At 40.4% G+C, this 19,575-nt stretch overlaps 1 protein-coding gene across 7 annotated transcripts; it reads left to right on the top strand.

The window, feature by feature from the left end:
• Positions 1 to 4,275: 4,275 nt before the first annotated feature.
• Positions 4,276 to 19,240, top strand: cdca2 (cell division cycle associated 2). Of its 7 annotated transcripts, none has more exons than XM_050051433.1 (15): positions 4,277 to 4,450; positions 5,050 to 5,242; positions 5,629 to 5,765; positions 8,492 to 8,657; positions 9,080 to 9,234; positions 9,707 to 9,850; positions 11,348 to 11,477; positions 12,687 to 13,015; positions 13,307 to 13,358; positions 13,467 to 13,541; positions 13,990 to 14,120; positions 14,644 to 14,706; positions 14,952 to 15,017; positions 17,049 to 17,214; positions 17,480 to 19,240. In XM_050051433.1, exons 2-15 carry the CDS (start codon positions 5,050 to 5,052, stop codon positions 18,424 to 18,426), a joined length of 2,754 nt encoding a protein of 917 aa, XP_049907390.1. In that variant the 5' UTR covers positions 4,277 to 4,450; the 3' UTR covers positions 18,427 to 19,240. The 7 variants fall into 7 exon arrangements, with proteins under 7 accessions (XP_049907391.1, XP_049907390.1, XP_049907388.1 ...); XM_050051431.1 differs by having other exon boundaries at positions 4,278 to 4,450; positions 14,949 to 15,017; XM_050051432.1 differs by having other exon boundaries at positions 4,278 to 4,450; positions 14,641 to 14,706.
• Positions 19,241 to 19,575: the final 335 nt, after the last annotated feature.

Genomic DNA, 19,575 nt, shown 5'->3' with positions numbered 1-19,575 from the left:
AGCAAATTAAATTTAAATAGAAAAATATTACACTTTGGGAAGGACTAAGTGAATCTTGCCTTATTTATGTGAAATTTGCCAATTACGCGTACAAAATTTGTCATGTCAATCAGACGCTTATTATTACATTCAAATTTAGTGATAATATCTTTAGGCATAGTTGTTAGAGAATGACCAGGCATGTTACATACAGACTACATCTCTCCAAAACACAAATGAGAAAGGACAGTGACAAATAAATGCATGACTGTTTTGGCCTCAACTTTACAAAGTGTGCATTTAACATCTGTGTCAATAAATTGGAAATTCACAGGTAAATGTTACTTAAGCTTTCTAAGTGAATTGGTCTTGTTTGAAACACAGAACTGAAAGGGGCATAAGATGCTGTGCACCAGTTTATATTATTTAATTATTATTATTATTATTATTGTTGAATTCCTTTGGGTGAAATTTTATAGTCCTTGAGTAATTTCCTTATATTTTTATTTGCAGTTAGCTATAATAACCTTGGTCTGAGGGAATAACTCTGATGATGTCATAGTGATGCGATCAATTAGCTCAGCCTGGGTTTGGAGATGACAAGTTTATAAAAGAAGGCTTCCATCACAAACGGGCCAGGGAGTGGGTGTTTATCAAGGAAGCAGTTGGGTTGCATTATGGGTAATGCAGCTCAGTGTTCAGCTTCACTCATAGAAAACGCAGGATATCTCGGTATCTGCTGCTTCGATATTGAGCATCCATTTATAAATCTGTCTCTTGTGATTCCCCAAACTTTACAGAAGAGCAACACTAAATCACTGAAGTGCTCCTTCAACACGCATTTAGGGAGCAACATTAAGGTAAATATTGAACAATGTTTATGTATTGTAAGTGATTTAAACCAATGATTCCCAAACAGTGGTACTTTGTAACTCCTCATGCGGTACTTACGCAGCAGTTATGTTTGGGACCAAAAATATGTGCATATTTGTGTTAAGGAGGGAAATAAACTGGTGGGAGGTTGATCTTTATTTACTTTCATAAAAACCAATAAACAACCACTTATGGTAGGCTGACGCCATAAGAGGCTCCCAAGCAGAGAAGTGGAAACAAATTGTTAACAGTGGCCCAGGCTGCTCCCATGGATGGATTATGAGACAATGGGCCCCTGGGCAGATTCACAAAAGGCCCCTTCACCTTTCTAAATCAGGAGCAAGACACATTTTGTGGTACTTTCCTCTTTTCTGTTTGTTTGTTTTGCATCTCTTTGTAGTTGATATGCATCCTTTTATGGTTTTGTGTCTCTTTGGGGTCATTTTGTGTCTCTTTGAGATATATTTCTGTCCTTTTCTGTCATTTTGTGTCTCTGTTTGGTAAATTTGTGTCCTTTTTGTTCATTATGTGCCTCTTTGTAGTTCCTTTACATCTCGTTGTGGTTGTTTTGTGTCTCTTTGAAGTTATTTTGTTTCTCTTTGAGGTAGTTTTGCGTCTCTTTTGGTTGTTTTATGTCTATTTGTAGTTCCTTTGTATGTCCTTGTTGTCATTTTCTGTCTCTTTGTTGTCTTTTATTTGGCTCTTTTTTGTCACTTTGTAGTCATTTTGTGCCTCTTCATAGTTCCTTTGCATCTCTTTGTGGTCATTTTGTGTCTCTTTTAGGTCGCTATGTATTGATTTGATTGACATTTTACAGGTGGGCCCAGTAGGCCCCTTCAGTAATCCATCAATGGGTGCTTCTGCCACTCACAGTGGTGAAAGTAAAATACTATCAATAGAAAAACAAGACCAAACAATTCCTCACAATCCCCTTGTGTTACATGAAAAATATTGTAATAATATCCACTTTCATAATCAAACCTGAAATCAGTTCATACTAGCACATTTGGAGCAAGACAAGTGATGTTGCTGAAGGGGTACTTGAGCTCATTACAAGTAAAGATTGCAAAAAAAATTACAAGTAAGAATTATCCAGAATAATTTAAAATATATTTCCTGTAATAAAATTAAGGCCTTGATGCATATTAAAAAATATGCACCGTAAATAAAGTTTAGACAGCCTGTATAGAAACATAATAGGTCACAACCCAAAATTTTAGAATTAGAGGATGATTAGAAAATATATAAGTGGATTCTAATGAAACTTGTAGTGAAGTCTCTTGGTTTCCAAACCTTCAGGTATCACTGTGTTGGTTATTCTATTCTCTAAAAATAGGATTTCCAGTTTTTCATATTGTAAACATCTCATTTTGGTCAGGAACTCATGTACACACAGGCTTGTTTCACCTGTGAATGTCTCGAACTGTTTCATATTCTCAGCCTGTGCTGCAAGAGGACCTCATCAAACTTCCATCGACTTGCACAGCCTTGCCTGGTGTCAACAGAAGAAGCCACATGCTTCATGTGGTCGACAGTCCCAGCTGTGGAAAGAGGCTCACAGTTGCATCTGATCTCAGTGTACTCAGCTGTGCCACAGACTCTGAAGCCTCACAAAAGAAGGAACTATGTGTGTTTGTCATCGGTGTGTGTGGTGGGTAGGCTTTACTGAGCTTTTCAAGACTAGACCACACTTCACCCACCTGTTTGGGCTTATTGATTTTTTAATATGCTGTATGTCAAACTATGGTAAACATGAAAATATGGTAATTTATGGCTACATACATTATCAGTTGCTTTTCTCTAGTTCTATTCATTTTGGTTTATGTTGGAGGCTTATTCACTTTTTTTATTTACTTTTATTTGACTAAAAAACAAACAAAAACAGCAAATAAATTGACAGTAAGTGCTGTGTTTCTCTGCTCTGGCCCGAAACCCCTCTCAACAATATGTGTTAAAAGGAATAAGAACAATATAAAGTATGTCACACTTGGCTATATAACCTCCAACAAGCAAATGCTGATAGCTACCTGTCTGGCTGACAGATTGGGGGAGTTTTAACTTTGAGCATCAGGTCAACTATGAACCAACAGACTGAGAGAAGGATGCAGTTGAGCTCCAGCTGTTTGGTTTCAAGACAGCCAACAGCAGATGGGGCCTTACAGTCGAGGGAGCAAGTTCTAGTCCAGCTGGATCACTGGGAAAATAAGTTGTTTTTTATTTTACATCTTAAACATCAAAATGATTGATGGTGCTTGCTTTTTCCTTACATGCATCTGGGCCATCAGTGTTTCCTCAGTTTTTATTTAAATTAATGATGAAGTGATTTTTATCACAAGTGCAGTTGAACAAATAAGTCAAGCCTGTAAATTTTAATGATGTGCAAAGAGGTATTTTGTTTGTTTGCTTGTTTTAGAAGTCTGGGGTGAAGTCAGGTAATTTGGGACACTTTTTGATAGATTAGCAAGTAAACCACCTAAAATCTTAAGACTACTTTCAGTGTTCAAGGACAACAAGGTCGCAGTAAAAGTATTAATTGTAGTTAAAATATAGTCGGCACTGCATGATGTCCAGCTTAGTGGACATTGTAATTCCTCCTAACATCAAATCTATACATGGAAAATAAACAACTTTATTACTTCTTAGATGGTGCCTGATGTTACCAAATTTTATTTACCTGCAAGGGTCTTCGATTTAGTAATGGTGATAAATTCCTAAGCAGCACATATCTTGCATTTCGTCAGCCATCATGGTTTTGAGAGATTTATATTGCACTTACAACACCTGGCCAGGGGGTGGCAGTGTATGACATGACGCCCCAGGGTCAACTGTAGTGGTTTATATGCAATTATAGCATCAAAATCCATGCATATATAAACAAATGGCTTTTAAGTAGCTGTCCACTGTAGTGACCACTATGCATGAAAGGGTTAAAGATCCCAAGATGTAAAACCTTATTTGTCTCATTTTACCTGTCTCAAAATTGCCTGACTTTAACAGAGATATCAAACCCATTCCTTTCTTCTTTAATCTTATAATCATGTTGACAACAAAAACATAAAATGTTTATGATATAATATGTTATAACTGTTTAAATTAGAAGATTATATCTATCTATCAAAATATCGATGTATCTTCCTGCTCTGACTTTGGAGGTCACGTGGTATACTGCCTGGCATTTCTATTGGCCAATTCATATTAAACGAGTTCCGGTCGTTTTTAAGCCCTTAAAAATACGGAAGTTAGTTCTACCAAATGACACAGTTTCTCAGTTATTATCGGCATTTTGAAACAATATGCGTGGTCGTTATTAATATTTCATATTTTTAAACAAGACTATATAGTATATAGCGTATTTCAAAGTTGTGCAAGTGTATGTTTACAAGCGTTGCTGGCTTTTCCGCGGAGGGATCTATACACAGCCGCTGCCTCTGGCGTGGAGCGTAATTTGAATCGCTCATTGCTCTCTTTATGTCGTCTGTATTTTTTAGTAACATGTTTTAGATCTTATCGGCCTCTTTATGTCACAAGAGTCTATACGTATGTTTTAATATATATTTTAACGGGAGGCACGCCCTATTATTTATCTTAAATATATAAGGTAAGTGTTTACTCGTTGTCACTACATTAACTATAACGCCACTGTTGCTACTGTTAGCTAACGCCCCGTGTGAAGTTAGCTCGTGACAAACTAGCCTTTAACAACAACAACTAGCGTTAATGCTAGTGTTATTTTTTCGAGTTAGTTGGCAATAACGACGTTTTGTCCTTTGCAGAAGTCTACTATAGTGAGTGGCTCAGCTGTTGTTGAGCCGAGCCATTCATTATGAATTCCATAAGCACATTTATTATGAAGCCCATGCCCAACGTTAACTTAGTGTTAAACGTGTTACCGGGGTAATCAGCTAACTATATTAGCATCCTGCTAAAGTCAGGGGATCATCAACATTTTGCAGCGTTGTGGACGTTGACATGAGGTTGTGTTCATAATGTTGAATTTATATTATTACAACCTGTCATGGCCTGCAAGCATGAGCCTGATGGGAACAAAATATTAAGGAAATACAGGTGACTAAACGTTACAAACCACCTGTTGGCTTCCATCTTAAGTTTCCCCAATTACTTTCTGTTGACATGCTTTCTGTTCTTGTGGTTCAGCAGCTCTTGAATTATAGGATGTGTTCAAATTGTCTAATACAGATGGCTACCGTGAAGATGAACACTGCAAACACTGAGGCAGACCAGGAGGGGGGAAACTTGTCCCCATCAGAAGAGGCCTCCTCTTCTGTTTTAAATGACACCTCAGCCCCCCTGAATTTCTCCGAGCTCACACCTTTTCAGTTTGGCATCTCTGTCCAGAGTTTTACTCCAGCACCATTATCAAGCCACAAAGGTAAGAGGACTGTTTTTTATTTGACGCTGAACTGCTGTTGCATTTACAGTGCCTATAATAGACAGAAGTGTTCGCTTTATATTCATCTGGCTGCACTCAGCCACCACTAGTAGAGACCTTGAGAAAAGCTGTGTGTACAGTATACTGTAGGTTTTATCATATAATCTGTAATGTCAGAAAAAATAACCACATAGAAGGAAACATGCGTGTTAAAGCTTACTACAGTCATATGTGCGTGACCAAAACAGTAACAGATGCACCCGTCAACACTGCTGATGCACTAATAAATGAGAGACAACAAATATCAGGTGGATGTTTGTATTTCCCATACATGTCACCACCACTCAAGTTTTACTGAAGTGGCATTCTTCTCCCTCTCTTTCTAGATAAGTCTCGCCTAGCACAAATAAAGGCAAGGCGGAGGTCCAACATTGGTGTCCGGGGCTCCCCAGAAACAAACTCCCTCATCCGCTTCATGGCACAACAGAGGATGAAGACTCCACCAACCCCCAAAACTCCAGAGGTGAGATACTTCTCTGGATACAGTTGAGCAAATCTTGCTCCCCTGTCACATCATATTGTAGTGTTCAGAGTACACTCCGGCTTTTGGTTTTCTCTCTGTGATTATAATTGAAAATGACATAATATTACTGATATTACATGTGACTATGCAGCATACTTTCTGTGCTGTTTTTCTTAATCAGGCATACAAGGACTGTCAATACCACAACTAGCCCATATAGTGTTGTACATACATGGGAGTGTTGTGCATCTACAGAACAAAGTCACATAGTGTATGTGCATTCCGATACAGAACTTGCTCTCTCCAATTCACTCCAGCTTTAAAGGATGATAACAGAAGAGTTGCGATCAGATTACCCCATTAGATCTGGCATCAAATTCCCACACATTGATATCGCAGTCGTACACAGTGAGGCGTTGCGATTTTTTTAAAGCCTATTTAACTTAACAATTATGAATTGAATATTAACTGTGACTTGCACCCTTTGTATCATCGTTTACAAACATGATAATCAAAATGTGTAGCTATCAATATAACAACTATACAAAGTATTTTCTGATGTTAAGTATAGCAAAGATTTTGATGGCTGCACAAAGCTGCACTTTTTCCTGTATGGCATGTAAAAATTTGAACAGTACAAAGTTACACCTTACTGTAGGTGGGAGATGAATTTCAAGAGGTTTGACAGGATTTACGTTTACACCTGTACAGTTTGTACTGTAATTTGTTGGGCAACTATGTCAATGTGATACAGAAAAGAAAAAGACAAGATTGTTTTACAGTACTGCGTAGTACAAAGGGGAAAAAAATACAAAATTGGAAATTTAAGCATTGGAAACACCCTTTAGGTAGAACTGTATATGCAGCACTGTATGAGTTAGTACAGTACAGTCTTTCTACACCTGATGTTCCTATTCTGTCTTTCTATCTGAATACAATTTAATAGTAAGTATTCCTCAATCAAAGAAATATGAACTGCTTTCAAGAAAGCTGGGTCCTCCCTAGCTTCTCTGTACTTAAAATACCAGTCCAAATATAATGACTCCGCAAAACAAGCCTTGACAAGATCAATGTGGAGAGAAAGGTCAAACCATCTGAAAGTGTAACAATGCGTAAAGTCTTGCTTCTTCTGCCATGTTAGACTCACAAGTCAGTCTTTAGACGCTTTGCTTAACTAAAGACTGATGACTTTCTCCCTGATTTTGTGTTTAGATGGGCGGATACAATTTCAGAGTTTAAAAAAACTCTCTATGTTGCAGAACCAATAGTAAATCCGCAGGGTGGTCCTCCGGTGGCTCTCTGAACTCTTGTGCTCGTAAACATAGTCCGACTAGAAACATATGTAGCGGTACAAAATGGCTCAAGTCGCTGTAAGTCCTTCATTTCCACACTCATTCATTTCTTGTGGACTGAGCACACGTTTGATAAAACATCAGGCTCTCTGTGTGTTTGTTTCCTTGCGGACGAGAAAAGGGGGAGCGCACATTTCCGGGAGGGCGTGTCCTTTTCAAAAATGCAAGAGGCATTGCTTTGTTGCTGGCCATTTTCGCCGGTGTGTTAAACTTTAGAAAGGAGTGTCCCCAGACTATTAGAAGCCGGAGATCTCTGATTGTCTGGTGGCGAGACTACTGCCATGTTGAATACTTGTTACTACTACTATTAAAAATAAAAGCCCATAGAGAACTCATTAAAATGAAACCCAATATTTCATTATCAAAGGGATACACCATGTAGCCCTGAGAGGTTAATATTAAAAGTTTTTGGTTTTCCTTTTAACAGAGAACATGTTGCTCTCATCGTACTCTCAACAGTAACTTCTCACATCACTTCTGCACAATCATCCACATTTAGACTGTCCATCCTTATTTTCAATATGTTCTAAACCAAAATATAACAGTTTATGTTTAAAACATCTTTTAGCTGGACTAACAAGAGACAACCTCCAAGTCTAACTTTGTTCATGTCTTCTGATGCTGCTACAGGTTTTCTTAACATCACTATGCTTTTTCTGTTATAATTAGCTAAGAAACACACAGTGCTTTTTAATTCTTAATAATTATTTAATCTGAAATGTATAGGACAAAATTATTTAGGATTAAGCCTTTAAATACACAGCTTCCATCAGGTTTCTTTCCTTGCTCACTCATTGCTTAAGATAACATGTTTCTGACCAATGAGGGACAGGAGGTGGGAACTAAAAAGCTTACGCCAATGCCAAGAGTCTGGTCATTAGCACAAATGGCTTCAGTGTGAAGGGTTCAAATGAGAGCTGTGCATCCAGCCATGCTTTGGCAAACTGTGCATGTTTGGAACACAGTGAGCATGTAATGTAGAGAGGAGAAGTGCATTATGCTGCAGAAGTGGTTTAACAAGTTTCTACAGACTTTTGGTGCGTTTTTCCACCGGGAAAATGACCAATGCTCAAGTCTGCAGGTGGTGAGTCTGTTATGACGGGTCAATTTTGGGTCAAATTTTTAGTCAAAGAAAAGTACTCTTTTACTCTTGTGTGAATACTAGTTACAGAATATTCTAAAGCATGAAACTTAGTGTGACTTCACTGTTTGATGATGCAGAGCTCAGTAAACTTGTAAAGTAATATTCCTGGAAGGAGTGTGTGATAAATGTGCTGCCTCTCAGTAATACCACTTCTGTAATTTCAGAAGTCTATGACCTGTCAAACTGCATCACTGAGCAGATATGTTTGTTTTTGCTGTCTCAACTCTCAGCTTGTCAGAAGTAGCCCCTTCCTTCCCCGGGTCGCCTCCACGCTGAGGCAGAAGATGGCCTCCTTCCAGAGCCTGATGGATGTGGAAGAGAGTGGGGTCTGTGATCCGATGCCAAGGCAGGACAGCAACACTGGAGGATGCATCAAGACAAGAGATTATCTGTCTGGTGAGGCTGCCTCATTGCCACAGGATTAATAGTTTCATTTCTCAACAAGGATCTATGCCAGTAGGATTTCTTTATGATGTCTGGAGGCACTGTTCAAAAGCAGTGGATTAATGCATAGCACAATATAAGCCTGACTCTGACAATCTAACAGCAGTCATTTCTCATGAGTTTGGTCAGCTTCTTAAATGGGCCAAACTGAGCTGTTTGTTGCTGAATTGAGACTTTATCTCCATTTCTTTGATCAAGTTTTTTCATAGTTTTTTTAAAATTGCATTTTTTATGATATGTTTATCTGATATGTGATATTTTATCTTTATTTAACTGGGGTGTCCCAAAGTCCCATTTGTTTATGTATTATTATATAACACATCTTTTCGATGGTTGTTGTTTTTTTTTCTCCTTTTTTTCCCCTCCCCTCTCAGATGGAAACAGCCGTTACGAAGGGAAAGAGAACCACCCACCAATGATTACGCCTGTACCCAGCAAGAGGAGGCGCCTGGGCCCCCCAGAAGGCTGTAAGGTGGAGATTAGAGAGGCCGGCACTCCTATCCTCCACTTGAGTTTGAAGGAGCAGCAGGTACTCTCACTCTGACCATGTACTTACTTGGCTGCTTTAAATAATTTAACTAAAAGGTTTTCCCTCTCTGTACTCGGATCCGCTGATTATTTTTAACTCCTCTATGAATGGAAGATCTCAGTGCTACACAGGACTTTAGGTCTTTAGGTACATGCATCCACAAAGAGGAAAAAACAAGAACTCTCAAGCAAACAAAGTTTGATTTAAGTGCCGGGTATTGAGGTTTATTTATTTATCGTTGCATCTTTTTTTTTTTTTTTTTTTTTTTTTTTTTTTTTTTTTTTTTTTTTTTGAGCGTCCACTTGTATCCTGCAAAGTGCAATGTCATGTTTTAAGTTTTCTGTGTTGTTCTAGGCACTAAAACAACAGCTTGGTTAATTTGTATTTCCAGTATCCACATTAGAAGTGTTCCTGCTATTGTGGAGCTGTGCCATAGAATGAAACAGTGGGAATTTTCTAATCATATTCACAGGAGGAAGAAGAGCCAGTGACGCAGGTTGTAACAGGACCACTGTCATCCAGTGAGACTGTGGAAGAGGACCAAGCTGTGCTTATATCCCCAACCTTTCACACTGACTTTGAGATCCAAGCCTCTTCCCCTGCTAAGACCCAACAGGTTAGGCCGAAATCCAGACTGCAACACACACGTGTGCAGTGCACACAAGGAGTGTAGTTACGAGTAAATCATGGAGAAACTAATGTAGACTTTTGTGATTCTGCTATGAAACACGTGCATTCCCCCTGTGAGAATTCCTTTTGAGTAACAGAATGACTTAACCATTATTCACATGGGAAAAAAACATCAAAAACACAGCTAAAACCAGTGAGGAGCTGTTGTGTAATTGACTGCACAGCCAGAGTCACGAAGAATTCAGGCTTTCTTTAAAACTGCCAAAGGCAAGTGACATGAGGTGATATCGCTAACTAACCAAGCACACAATTTCCTGAATGAAACATGTAATAGCCTTTGCCCACAGGCTCAGTACAGCACACTTACATTGCAACAAGCAGTAATCATATGCTTCTCCGCTGCAGCCACACAGCAGGTGATAACAAGGCGGACCCATTGTGACTGACGATTTCCTCCCTCAGCCAAGTGCTGTCATGCCCTTAAGTTATCAACATGTCTGGTCATGCAGGCAACAAGAGAGAAAACACTATTTTTAGAAATGTCACTATCGTCCCTTTTATACTGCCTCGTCATGGCGAGAATGTCGTGCCGTTGTTCTGCCTTCTGTGTACAATGTGTGATTGCAGATAGGGATGTCCTGATCCCATCTCAAAGATCAGAACGGCGGCCAATCAAGGAATTTTTTTAACTGATCAGGATTGGGTATATTAAGCTATATTGAGGATCTGATCTTTTGTTTAACATCAGCTGTCACACTGGTGTTTTACTTGCAAAACCTTCACGCAGATACAGGTAGAATGCAGCCGTCTCCAACTCTGCTCTCTTTTTCTCCTCCACTCAGTTGAGCTCCCGTGTGTGAGAGCAGGGGCTGAACCCCGCCCACGGTAAAACACAATACGCCATAAATTACAGTAAAATGCAGAATGAGACTGTTTATTTATGTTTTCATCAAAATTATGAGCACTCTGTTCATTTCAGCTCAGTGTGAAAGACTCAAGCATTTATGGCACATGGTGTTTCACCAGGGGCGAGGAGAGACAGCGGTGCAGAAATGACAATAACTGCACTCACCACGTCGCTGAAAAGTGCAACAAAAGCCCCGGGAGCAAAAAGCCAACAAGAGTAATTCATTAATATAGCCTTATCTGTGCCAAAGATGTACAGATAAAGAAAAAAAAAACACTCAGTGGAATATAGTTCATTCAATAACCAAGGCAAAGGCTGCACCAGGGCAACAAACACGGGATAACTGTCTGTTAAGACACAGAGAAATTCCCTCAAGACAGCAACAAAGCCAAATAGATTAAAGGGGGGGTTTGTTATTTTATACCTATTTGCTTATTTTGTAAATAAATAAAAATCACGAGATAGCTTGGATGCAGGGATTTTTTTCTAATGCATTGTAGAGCTTTTCAGTTGCGAAGCATACTCCTTCAACTGTAGTCCAACAGAATGGGGGGCTCATTTATTCTCTCTCAACAGGACAGTGTCTTTGAACACCAAAGCCTTGGCCAACCACCACCTGATGATCCTGCCGCCGCCTCACCAGCTCAGCCTGCCTCCCCCTTCTGCGTCCCCTCTCTCCCTTCTCTGTTGGAGATGAAGCCCATGGGTAAACACACAGTTCTCTCAATGGCCATGCAAGAGTAACCAGCCTTTTATCTCGGTTCAACCCTGCCTTTGAGGCTTGATATGTAGAGCTAAGCTTGATGCAGTGTATCCAGGCTGTAGGAGAGTGTCAAAGTTGTATTATCAGAGAGGAAATTCATGTTAATTAACAGGAGTTTTCTGTGTTGGAGGATACCATGGGAGATTTAGCTACAAGGGGAGTGTCTATGTTCTTAGGAAATGCCAATGTTGGCATCAAATAGGTCGACATGGGATGAATGTGCAACAGTTGTGCAATGTACGGATCAGTACCCATCACTCACCTGAGTGAAGACCTGTGCTTTGATTAGCAAATTCAGTTGTCCTGATGTTGATACCACAGACATGACTTTAACCTGATGAAAACCTTTTTTTCTAGTTGTGTGAAAACTACAATTAATCGGAACAATATTTATGGTATATTATTGTCTTAATGGAATACTTCCTGGGGCAGAGTCACACACACAGTGACAGGGCTAACTAACTAACTAACTTGCTAACTGTTAACATCACACAGCTAACGTTACCCCAGAGTTATTAATGGGTTTAGTGACAAGCCTTTTTGGTGTTGGTGTGAGTTTTTGGGGGGCTGTTTAACAGCTCTGTGTCGGATGTTGCAATATGCATTGCAGTTTTTTAGAAAAGCTGCTGTGATATCAGGCATTTCAGGCTGTAACAATCCCAAAAAAGAGCCTGTAAAATCCTGAAATGACTGATTATTGTGTGACTGTAATGAATCCTAACCAACCCTTCAAAACTAACTGATAGAGGCAGAGTTTGTAAACGGGTGCTTTGATATAGTTTTGCCGTTAACTGTGAACCCATATGACTGTAATTCATCAAGAATTTCTTTCAGTTTTTGAAATCTTCAATCACCAGAGACATGCAAGGGAAACAAACTTTTTTTTCCCCAAAATTTTTACATAACGCAGGATGAGTAATTGAAATACAAATGGTCATCTGGAGGGTTCCTTTGAGTTTAGTTCTAGTATGTCATAATATATCTTCTAATAGATTAATTATAGTTTTTGGTTTCATCTACTATTTTCTGGTCTGGCTTGACAATATCTGAAAACTTTAAATTTATGTTGACTCAACTTGCAAGCATTGTGTAATGACAGTAACAAAAGGTGATCAGCTTATTTGTGCATTCATGGTTTTACTGTCTTTGCAGGAGAGGATGACTCCACCGGGACCTCTGCAGTTAAGAAGAAAAGGAGGGTGCACTTTGGAGGTCCACTCTCCCCTGAGTACTTTGATAAGAACCTGCCTCCCAGTACACCATTACAAAAGGGGGGCACGCCGGCTCGGGCACCCACACCAGGTGGGAGCTTACTGCCACGCTCAGCGCTGAAGACACCGCAGAGAAGTGAAGCCCAAACACCTCCAGCTCAGCCAGATCTCAGCAGCCCTGCTGTGTTTGGCGCCTCACCTACACTTGCAATGCCTCGCAATCGCAGACTGCAGGCTATAGGAGGGGACAGTGAAGAGAATAATGGAAAGGTAGACAAGATGCCAGGATTGTTTTAAGATTTTAATGTTTATGTGATACTAGCATGGGATTTGTACTGTTCTGTACATGTCATTAAATATTAGTTACAACATTGAAGTTTACATTGAAAGAACCTGGATTATCCAGGTCACTCTCAGCTAAAAATATCCAAGCTATCACAAGCAACTAGGGCTTTCTTTTCAGTACTTTAAAGGATCAGGGTATGCCCTGCTCTCTGGTCTAGATTATGTATGTTATAGTCAGCATGAACAACATTGTTTTTCTTTGTTTTGTGGTTCTAGATTGTTTTTCCTTCACTGGAGGAGATTGACTCTGCGGTGGCGAGAGATACAGGTTGATTATTACAGTTTATTGTCCCTGAGAGTTGTAGCTTATTGTCTCTAGAATGCAGTCAGACTCTGTTTGTACGATAACAATTCTTTCCTTTTATTGCATTTTCAGAATTTACGTGGGACACCCGGCCATTGAATTTAAACATTGCTTTCCATGAGGAGTCTCTTTCTCAGATTGTGACAGGTGAACTATAGTCATACTTCTCCATTTTTTCCTTTCATTGACACTTAACTTTATGTCCTCATCTCTGCTGTTCTCCACCTGCTCCCCCATCTCCTGACACATTTAAGAGTCCCAGACTATAAGACCTAACAGAAATGAAATTCATGTTTGTCGTGTGTAGCTCAAACAACTCAGGTTTCTCATTTTAAATCAGCTGAGGAAAGCAAGCCAATTGCCAGACTACAAGTGTAGGAAAGGGTAAATATCAGGGACTTTTAAACCCCTGATTGAAAATATCAGAGATGGTACAGGACCTTTTTCATATGGATTCAAACTCCTGTGAAAGATCTGTTTACTCTGTGGGTTACCATTTACCATGCTAACCCACAGAATCAATATTAATGTTACTTACAGCTGACAAAGTCTCAGCAGGTGTCAATTCAGCTATAATCCTGTCGATTTTCCTCAGAGTCTGAGACTGAACCCAGCACAACCTCCCAGATGGATGCCCTGGATGAGCCTACATCCTTGCCAGATAAGGAGATGCAACATGAAGCAGATGTGGAAACCCGCGCCAAATTGAGAAACCGAAGGAAAAAGGTCTGCCATTGTTAGAGCTCCAGGCTTTTTATTTTTTATTTTTAATCTTCTTTCTTGGAAAGGTCATTGTGGATTCACAAGATACATTTTTAGCAACACATAGCTCTGCATTTATTCAGTGACAGTCTGTTGAAGTCGCCTTTATTAAAATGAGGTCTAGGCAATATATTGATATTTTATTGATATCCTAATATGACACTAGATATCATGTTAGATCGTGATAATGATAGTGATTTAATTTTCTGAACTTACTAGGCTGTTGCAGCTGTTTCTTGATTAGCCTTTACCCACTTAATCATTAAAGCCACAGTAATGATGATGATTTATTGTGTAAATATTTTGTGAAAGCACCAATGGACAACCCTGCAATATAGTTGCAATATAAATATTGAGGTATTTGGTCAAAAATATTGTTGTATTTGATTTTCTCCATATCGTCCAGCCCTAATACTATCTTCTACAGAACCCCATACTGTGAAAATTCCATGTCATACACTGAAAACTTCTAAATTTCTTCCAGCAGTCAGAGCCAGAGCAGACATGTACCAGTGAGACTCCAACTCGCTCCAGCAGTCGTAAGAGAAAGGTCTGCTATTACCACAAACTGCTTTCAGCTTGATCTCACTTGTAAAAGTCTCCATTTACCAGATGAGATGCCTTTTTTTTTTAAAATAATTTAGGGGTCATAACATGCTCCTGTTTAATCTACTGTTTAATTCCACTGGATCTGAGCTAAATCGCATCTGAGGATATCCACTTTGTGTGTGAGAGAGTGTGGCAGAGACGGTCTATATAATACATCCTCACGCCAACTCTGTGTTCCCCCAGCAGCCAGAGAGCGAACCTGTGAAGAGGTCGACACGCTCTGCTGCCAAGTCGGCCTCTGGGAAGATGAAGGTGAGTTGGCTGAGTCTGCTCGTTTGATTTCTCTTTACACCACTCCACTGAGGGATATGCTGGCCCGTCTTTCTGGGAGGCAGTCACGGAGCTGATAGCTGCACAATCTTACTACAACTTACTTTGCCTGAGTGGGGGAAAAGAACCGTGTTTAGTTGTTTATATGCCACAGTCAGTGTTGCTCCTCCGTATGGCACACACCACAGATTAATAATGCTCACTACAGGATTATAAATAATATGAGTTTCATTATAAAATCTTAAATACATTCATAAAGTTATACCAAGTTGTGCATGAGCGGAGAACCTGCACTGCTGACACAGATAATAGTAAAAAGCAGTTTGGCAAGGCTGGAAGGTGTTTTTAAATGCTTTATCAAGTCTCATTCAGTCATGTTAAAGGACAAGAAGGGCAGTATTCTATATTTATGTTATTGTCAACTAATCCATCAAAAGACCAAAACCAGAAATGTTTGTCTGTCTTAAATACTTGCTCACTGACAGCTGACCGGTGTGTCAGCCTTATCAGAAAAATGCACACAGTATTTCTTAATACATACATTCATTGTTGATTTCAGTGTTTTCAGAGTGTTTTTAACAAAAATTAACTATGGAATATCACCAGACTTTTAGCACATTCAGACCAAATTAATAAATGTGATAATCCAGACCAGTACAGTAAATGAGAGTCACAAGAGCTGTGCTTCTCACTAAAAACATGCATCATTCTGGATGGAAGTTTATCTCGTAGAAAAGTACAGCAGATAGTTTGTAGTTGACAGTATGCATCAAATAAGTTATTTGAAGGCAGTCTGCTATCCCAGTCTGGATAGCAGTAGCTGTCCTTATTCTAGCTCACAATACAACTGCCCATTTACTGAGCTTGCAGTGTCTCAGTGTTCTCACAGTTTTGTAGTTGTTTTTTGTTTGTTTGTTTGTTTGTTTGTTTGTACACACACTCAGGCCTGTATTTTGGCCTAAATGGGTTCCTATTCCAGTTCTGCCATCTCACTCCGCAGAATGTGGGCAGAGCTGATGAGATTTGATGAAAGCAGTGTGTAAATACTCTGAGATTAACTATAAGGCACAAGGTATCACTCAGACAGGGCCCTAGTAACCAAATGGGAATTAATAGCCTCTCAAAATTAAAATGGCACATCTCTCAGTGAGCTAATTTTGATACATAATAAATTTGAACACAATAACACTGTAAGGGAAGAGACGTGACACACATTTGCCTCATTAACAATGTAAATAGCATTGTAAAATCTACCTAGCTTCTGTAGAGAGGTAAATGAGTGAGTCAGCGAGGGGTGGGGGTGATGTGATACAACAGTGACAGAGTCACGGATGACTCATAAACAGGTCCAGCGCGGGCTGAACTGGCATCGGCAAGATTGAGTTATAAATGTTTGGTGTATGACATGTCTCTATCGTTACTGCGCTGCATTTTACAAAGTATAATAAACTCTCACTGCATCCAGGCACCTCCTCTTCCTCCCCTTGCAGTTCTCGTACTCTTACACCTGAGGTTGCATCCAGTAACTACTATTAGCCCACTAACAGCAGAACATTACCAGCAGAAACACTGAGTGTTTTTGCATCATCAGTGCATACATTGGACACACAGCTCCACTCACTCACAGCAGCACAGCAGCTCCGGTCTGGCTGTCAGTTCTGTCTGTGTCACAGCAGCCTTTAGTGTTGGTAGGCTTTTACTCCTGACATGGAACCAATCAGATTTTGCTATGGGAAGGGCATTAAGGAAAGCTACAGACTGACTGCAGACAGACTGGTAGCTGTATCAGAGTCAAAGTAGCACATTTATTTAATCAACTATTAGATTTTAAATCGTAAAACTAGAAGAAGAAAAAAACAGAAAATCATGACAAGGGGGCCAATGTTGACATTGTGTTGGGCTGCCACAGTTAAAAGTTTTATGGGAAACACTACACTGAGGCAATATCAAATTTCAGTTGGCACTGACGTGTCATTACAAACCTTTCTAACAGTACTGGTTGTCTTTCCACAGACAACCTCTACGGCAACACGGCGGTGGAACAGGGAGGTGGACCGCTCCCTGTACGGCTCTAGGGCATATGCCTCAAAGAACCCTGCCCTGAGTCCCATCAGGGAGAGGTTGTCTCTTATCAACCAGTCTCTAGCAGCACAGCAGATCCCCTCTACATGCTGCACAGGTAAAACATACACGCAATAACTTTATCTTTATAGCAGGTGATATTTTATTATGCATTTTCTTCTATGTTTTAGGAAAATATATTGTAATTCCTGTATTTTCCTTTCTTCCATATACATATTTTCATTATGTATGACCTCTTCAAGACCTGCAGTTGTCAGACACTAAATATATTTTTGATTCCCGAAAAGTTAGAACTTGTGGAGGGCGGCGGTGATCGGAAATTAATACCCATAATGTTGTTTTGTCCTCATGTCTCCCAACAGCCCCAAATGATGAGACCCACTTGCACCGTGAGATGGCTAACGACACTCAAGCGATCGGTGACCTCACTGTGACAAATGGCCCGGAAAATTCTTCCGAAGATTCCGTCACATCTCCAAACTCCGGTGAAGATGGCATCACAGGGAAGGGCAGGAGGGCTTCAGGTCCCAGGGTCAGGGAGAGAGGACTGAAGAAAAGGAAGGTTAGTGTTCCAGATGATAACTGGCTTAGTGAGGAGACTCTGGACCAGACTGGAGAAAAGACACAGGAGTACTGTGAAGACCAAACCACTACAAACCTTGAGGCATCAGGGGAAACCCCACTAAACCACACTGTGCTCGAACAAGAAGTCAACACGAGACATACTGCCCAGACTTCTCCAGATATACACTGCACAGACTCAGATGGAAAATTAGAATGTCATGGTAGTCTGGAGGCACCCATTTCAGACTGTCCACCTGCAGCTGAAAGATCCAACACTTTGAGTCTGCCAGCAGAGCCATCACAGAGGAAAGCCAAGCGGGGCAGGAGGAGCTCTGCAATCAGCTCATTGCTACAAGAGCAGGGGAACCAGGCAGAGGAGCACCCAAAGAGCCATGAAGTGGAGAAGGGACAGGGAGACCAAGCAGCTTGCCAGCAGGAAAACATCAGGTCAAGCTCTGATAGTCAGGAGGAGGAAGGAGCTGAGTTCGCCCCCTGGCAGGCTGACTTTAATTTTGAGGATGTGTTCAAACCTGTCACCACTAGAGGGCAGCGCTCAGTACGCCGCAGCCTGAGGAACCAAAGCAATGCAGAGCACAGCAGCAACAGTGCAGGTCTCGCCTGGCTGCCTCGGACCTCCCCTGACTCCAGTAAAGAGGCCCGCAGGAGGACGCGGGGCCGACGGCTCAGTGCTGCTCAGCCTGTCCAACCTCCACTCCCTGAGGATACACAAGACAGCGCTTCGTAAGACTTTCAATCGACAACATGAACTGAGATTAAAAGGAGGGATAACTAATTCATTCATCACACCTTCACACACACGTACCCTGTTTTCTTGGGATTAAATGGAATGATTTTCCAAAGAACAGGCTGATTGTTTTATATTAGCAAAAACACTGATGCCTTTGTTCCCTGTGAATTATTAGAGCTGACCAGTAATTTGTAATTTGCCTGTTTCCCCTCTGCTAACCAAGCCGGTCAATACGCTGTGAGCCCAATCATCTCTGCTGACCACGTCCCAATCAATATCCAACCACTCAGCTGGTAATCACACAGCATCTTCAGACTCACTCTCCAAAATCATTGGATTGAGCATCTCCAAGTCAATATCTACTCTTTGTGGATAGATGAAGATGGCTGTACTGCGTTCACCTTCTGTCACGCAAGGCTGGGCAGGAGGAGGGGGTAATAATAATGGAATAGTAATGGGGAGAGAAAATGTGCCTCACACACAGAAATCTAATTAATAGGCTTGAACATTTATGTTTATTTGTGGTCACTGGAGTGTTTTGTTTTTTTGTTTTTTTCTCCCAGTGATCCAAACTGTACATACAGGAGGTTCCCAACTTGTTGCAGTATCTGAGCTTTCAATGGATGATTTTGATATACTGTCAATAATTAATAGTAATAGCCTGTTGGATTGAAACAGTCTTAAACATTGCACCAAATCAGAAATGTGGTAGTGTTTTCAGTGAGTTTCCTGGAATGTCAGATGTACCTTTCTTGACTCTGATTCTGATTAAATGCTTTGGTTGCAAGTAAAGACACCTCATTAGACCAAACTGTGTTCATTTAAACGGATGATTTATACTCATTTGGAAGGGAATTCACCAGGTAATAAAAAAGCCACTATCTCCACAGATGTGGTGATCCAGCTGTGTGGTCCGCTCAGCTCAAGAACAGCAGCTTCCCATTCACATAAACCAGGACCTCGCGCTATAACCGAATGCACGGCTACATAAATTACCATTCTGATCTACATTTTGAACACAGCCAAATGTCTGAAAGTAAATTGACCTCTAACCTCAGATTCCACCAGTCACAGATTCAAATCAGTTCGTCTGTACCAGCTCCATCCATCTGTCAGAGGAACAGAGAGAGCAGTAACAAATTGAGT

Source organism: Epinephelus moara, chromosome 8 (assembly GCF_006386435.1).
Source record: "Epinephelus moara isolate mb chromosome 8, YSFRI_EMoa_1.0, whole genome shotgun sequence".
Taxonomy (NCBI): Eukaryota; Metazoa; Chordata; class Actinopteri; order Perciformes; family Serranidae; genus Epinephelus; species Epinephelus moara.
The sequence above is the reverse complement of the archived record's forward strand: the minus strand, read 5'-3'. Positions and strand labels throughout refer to the sequence as shown.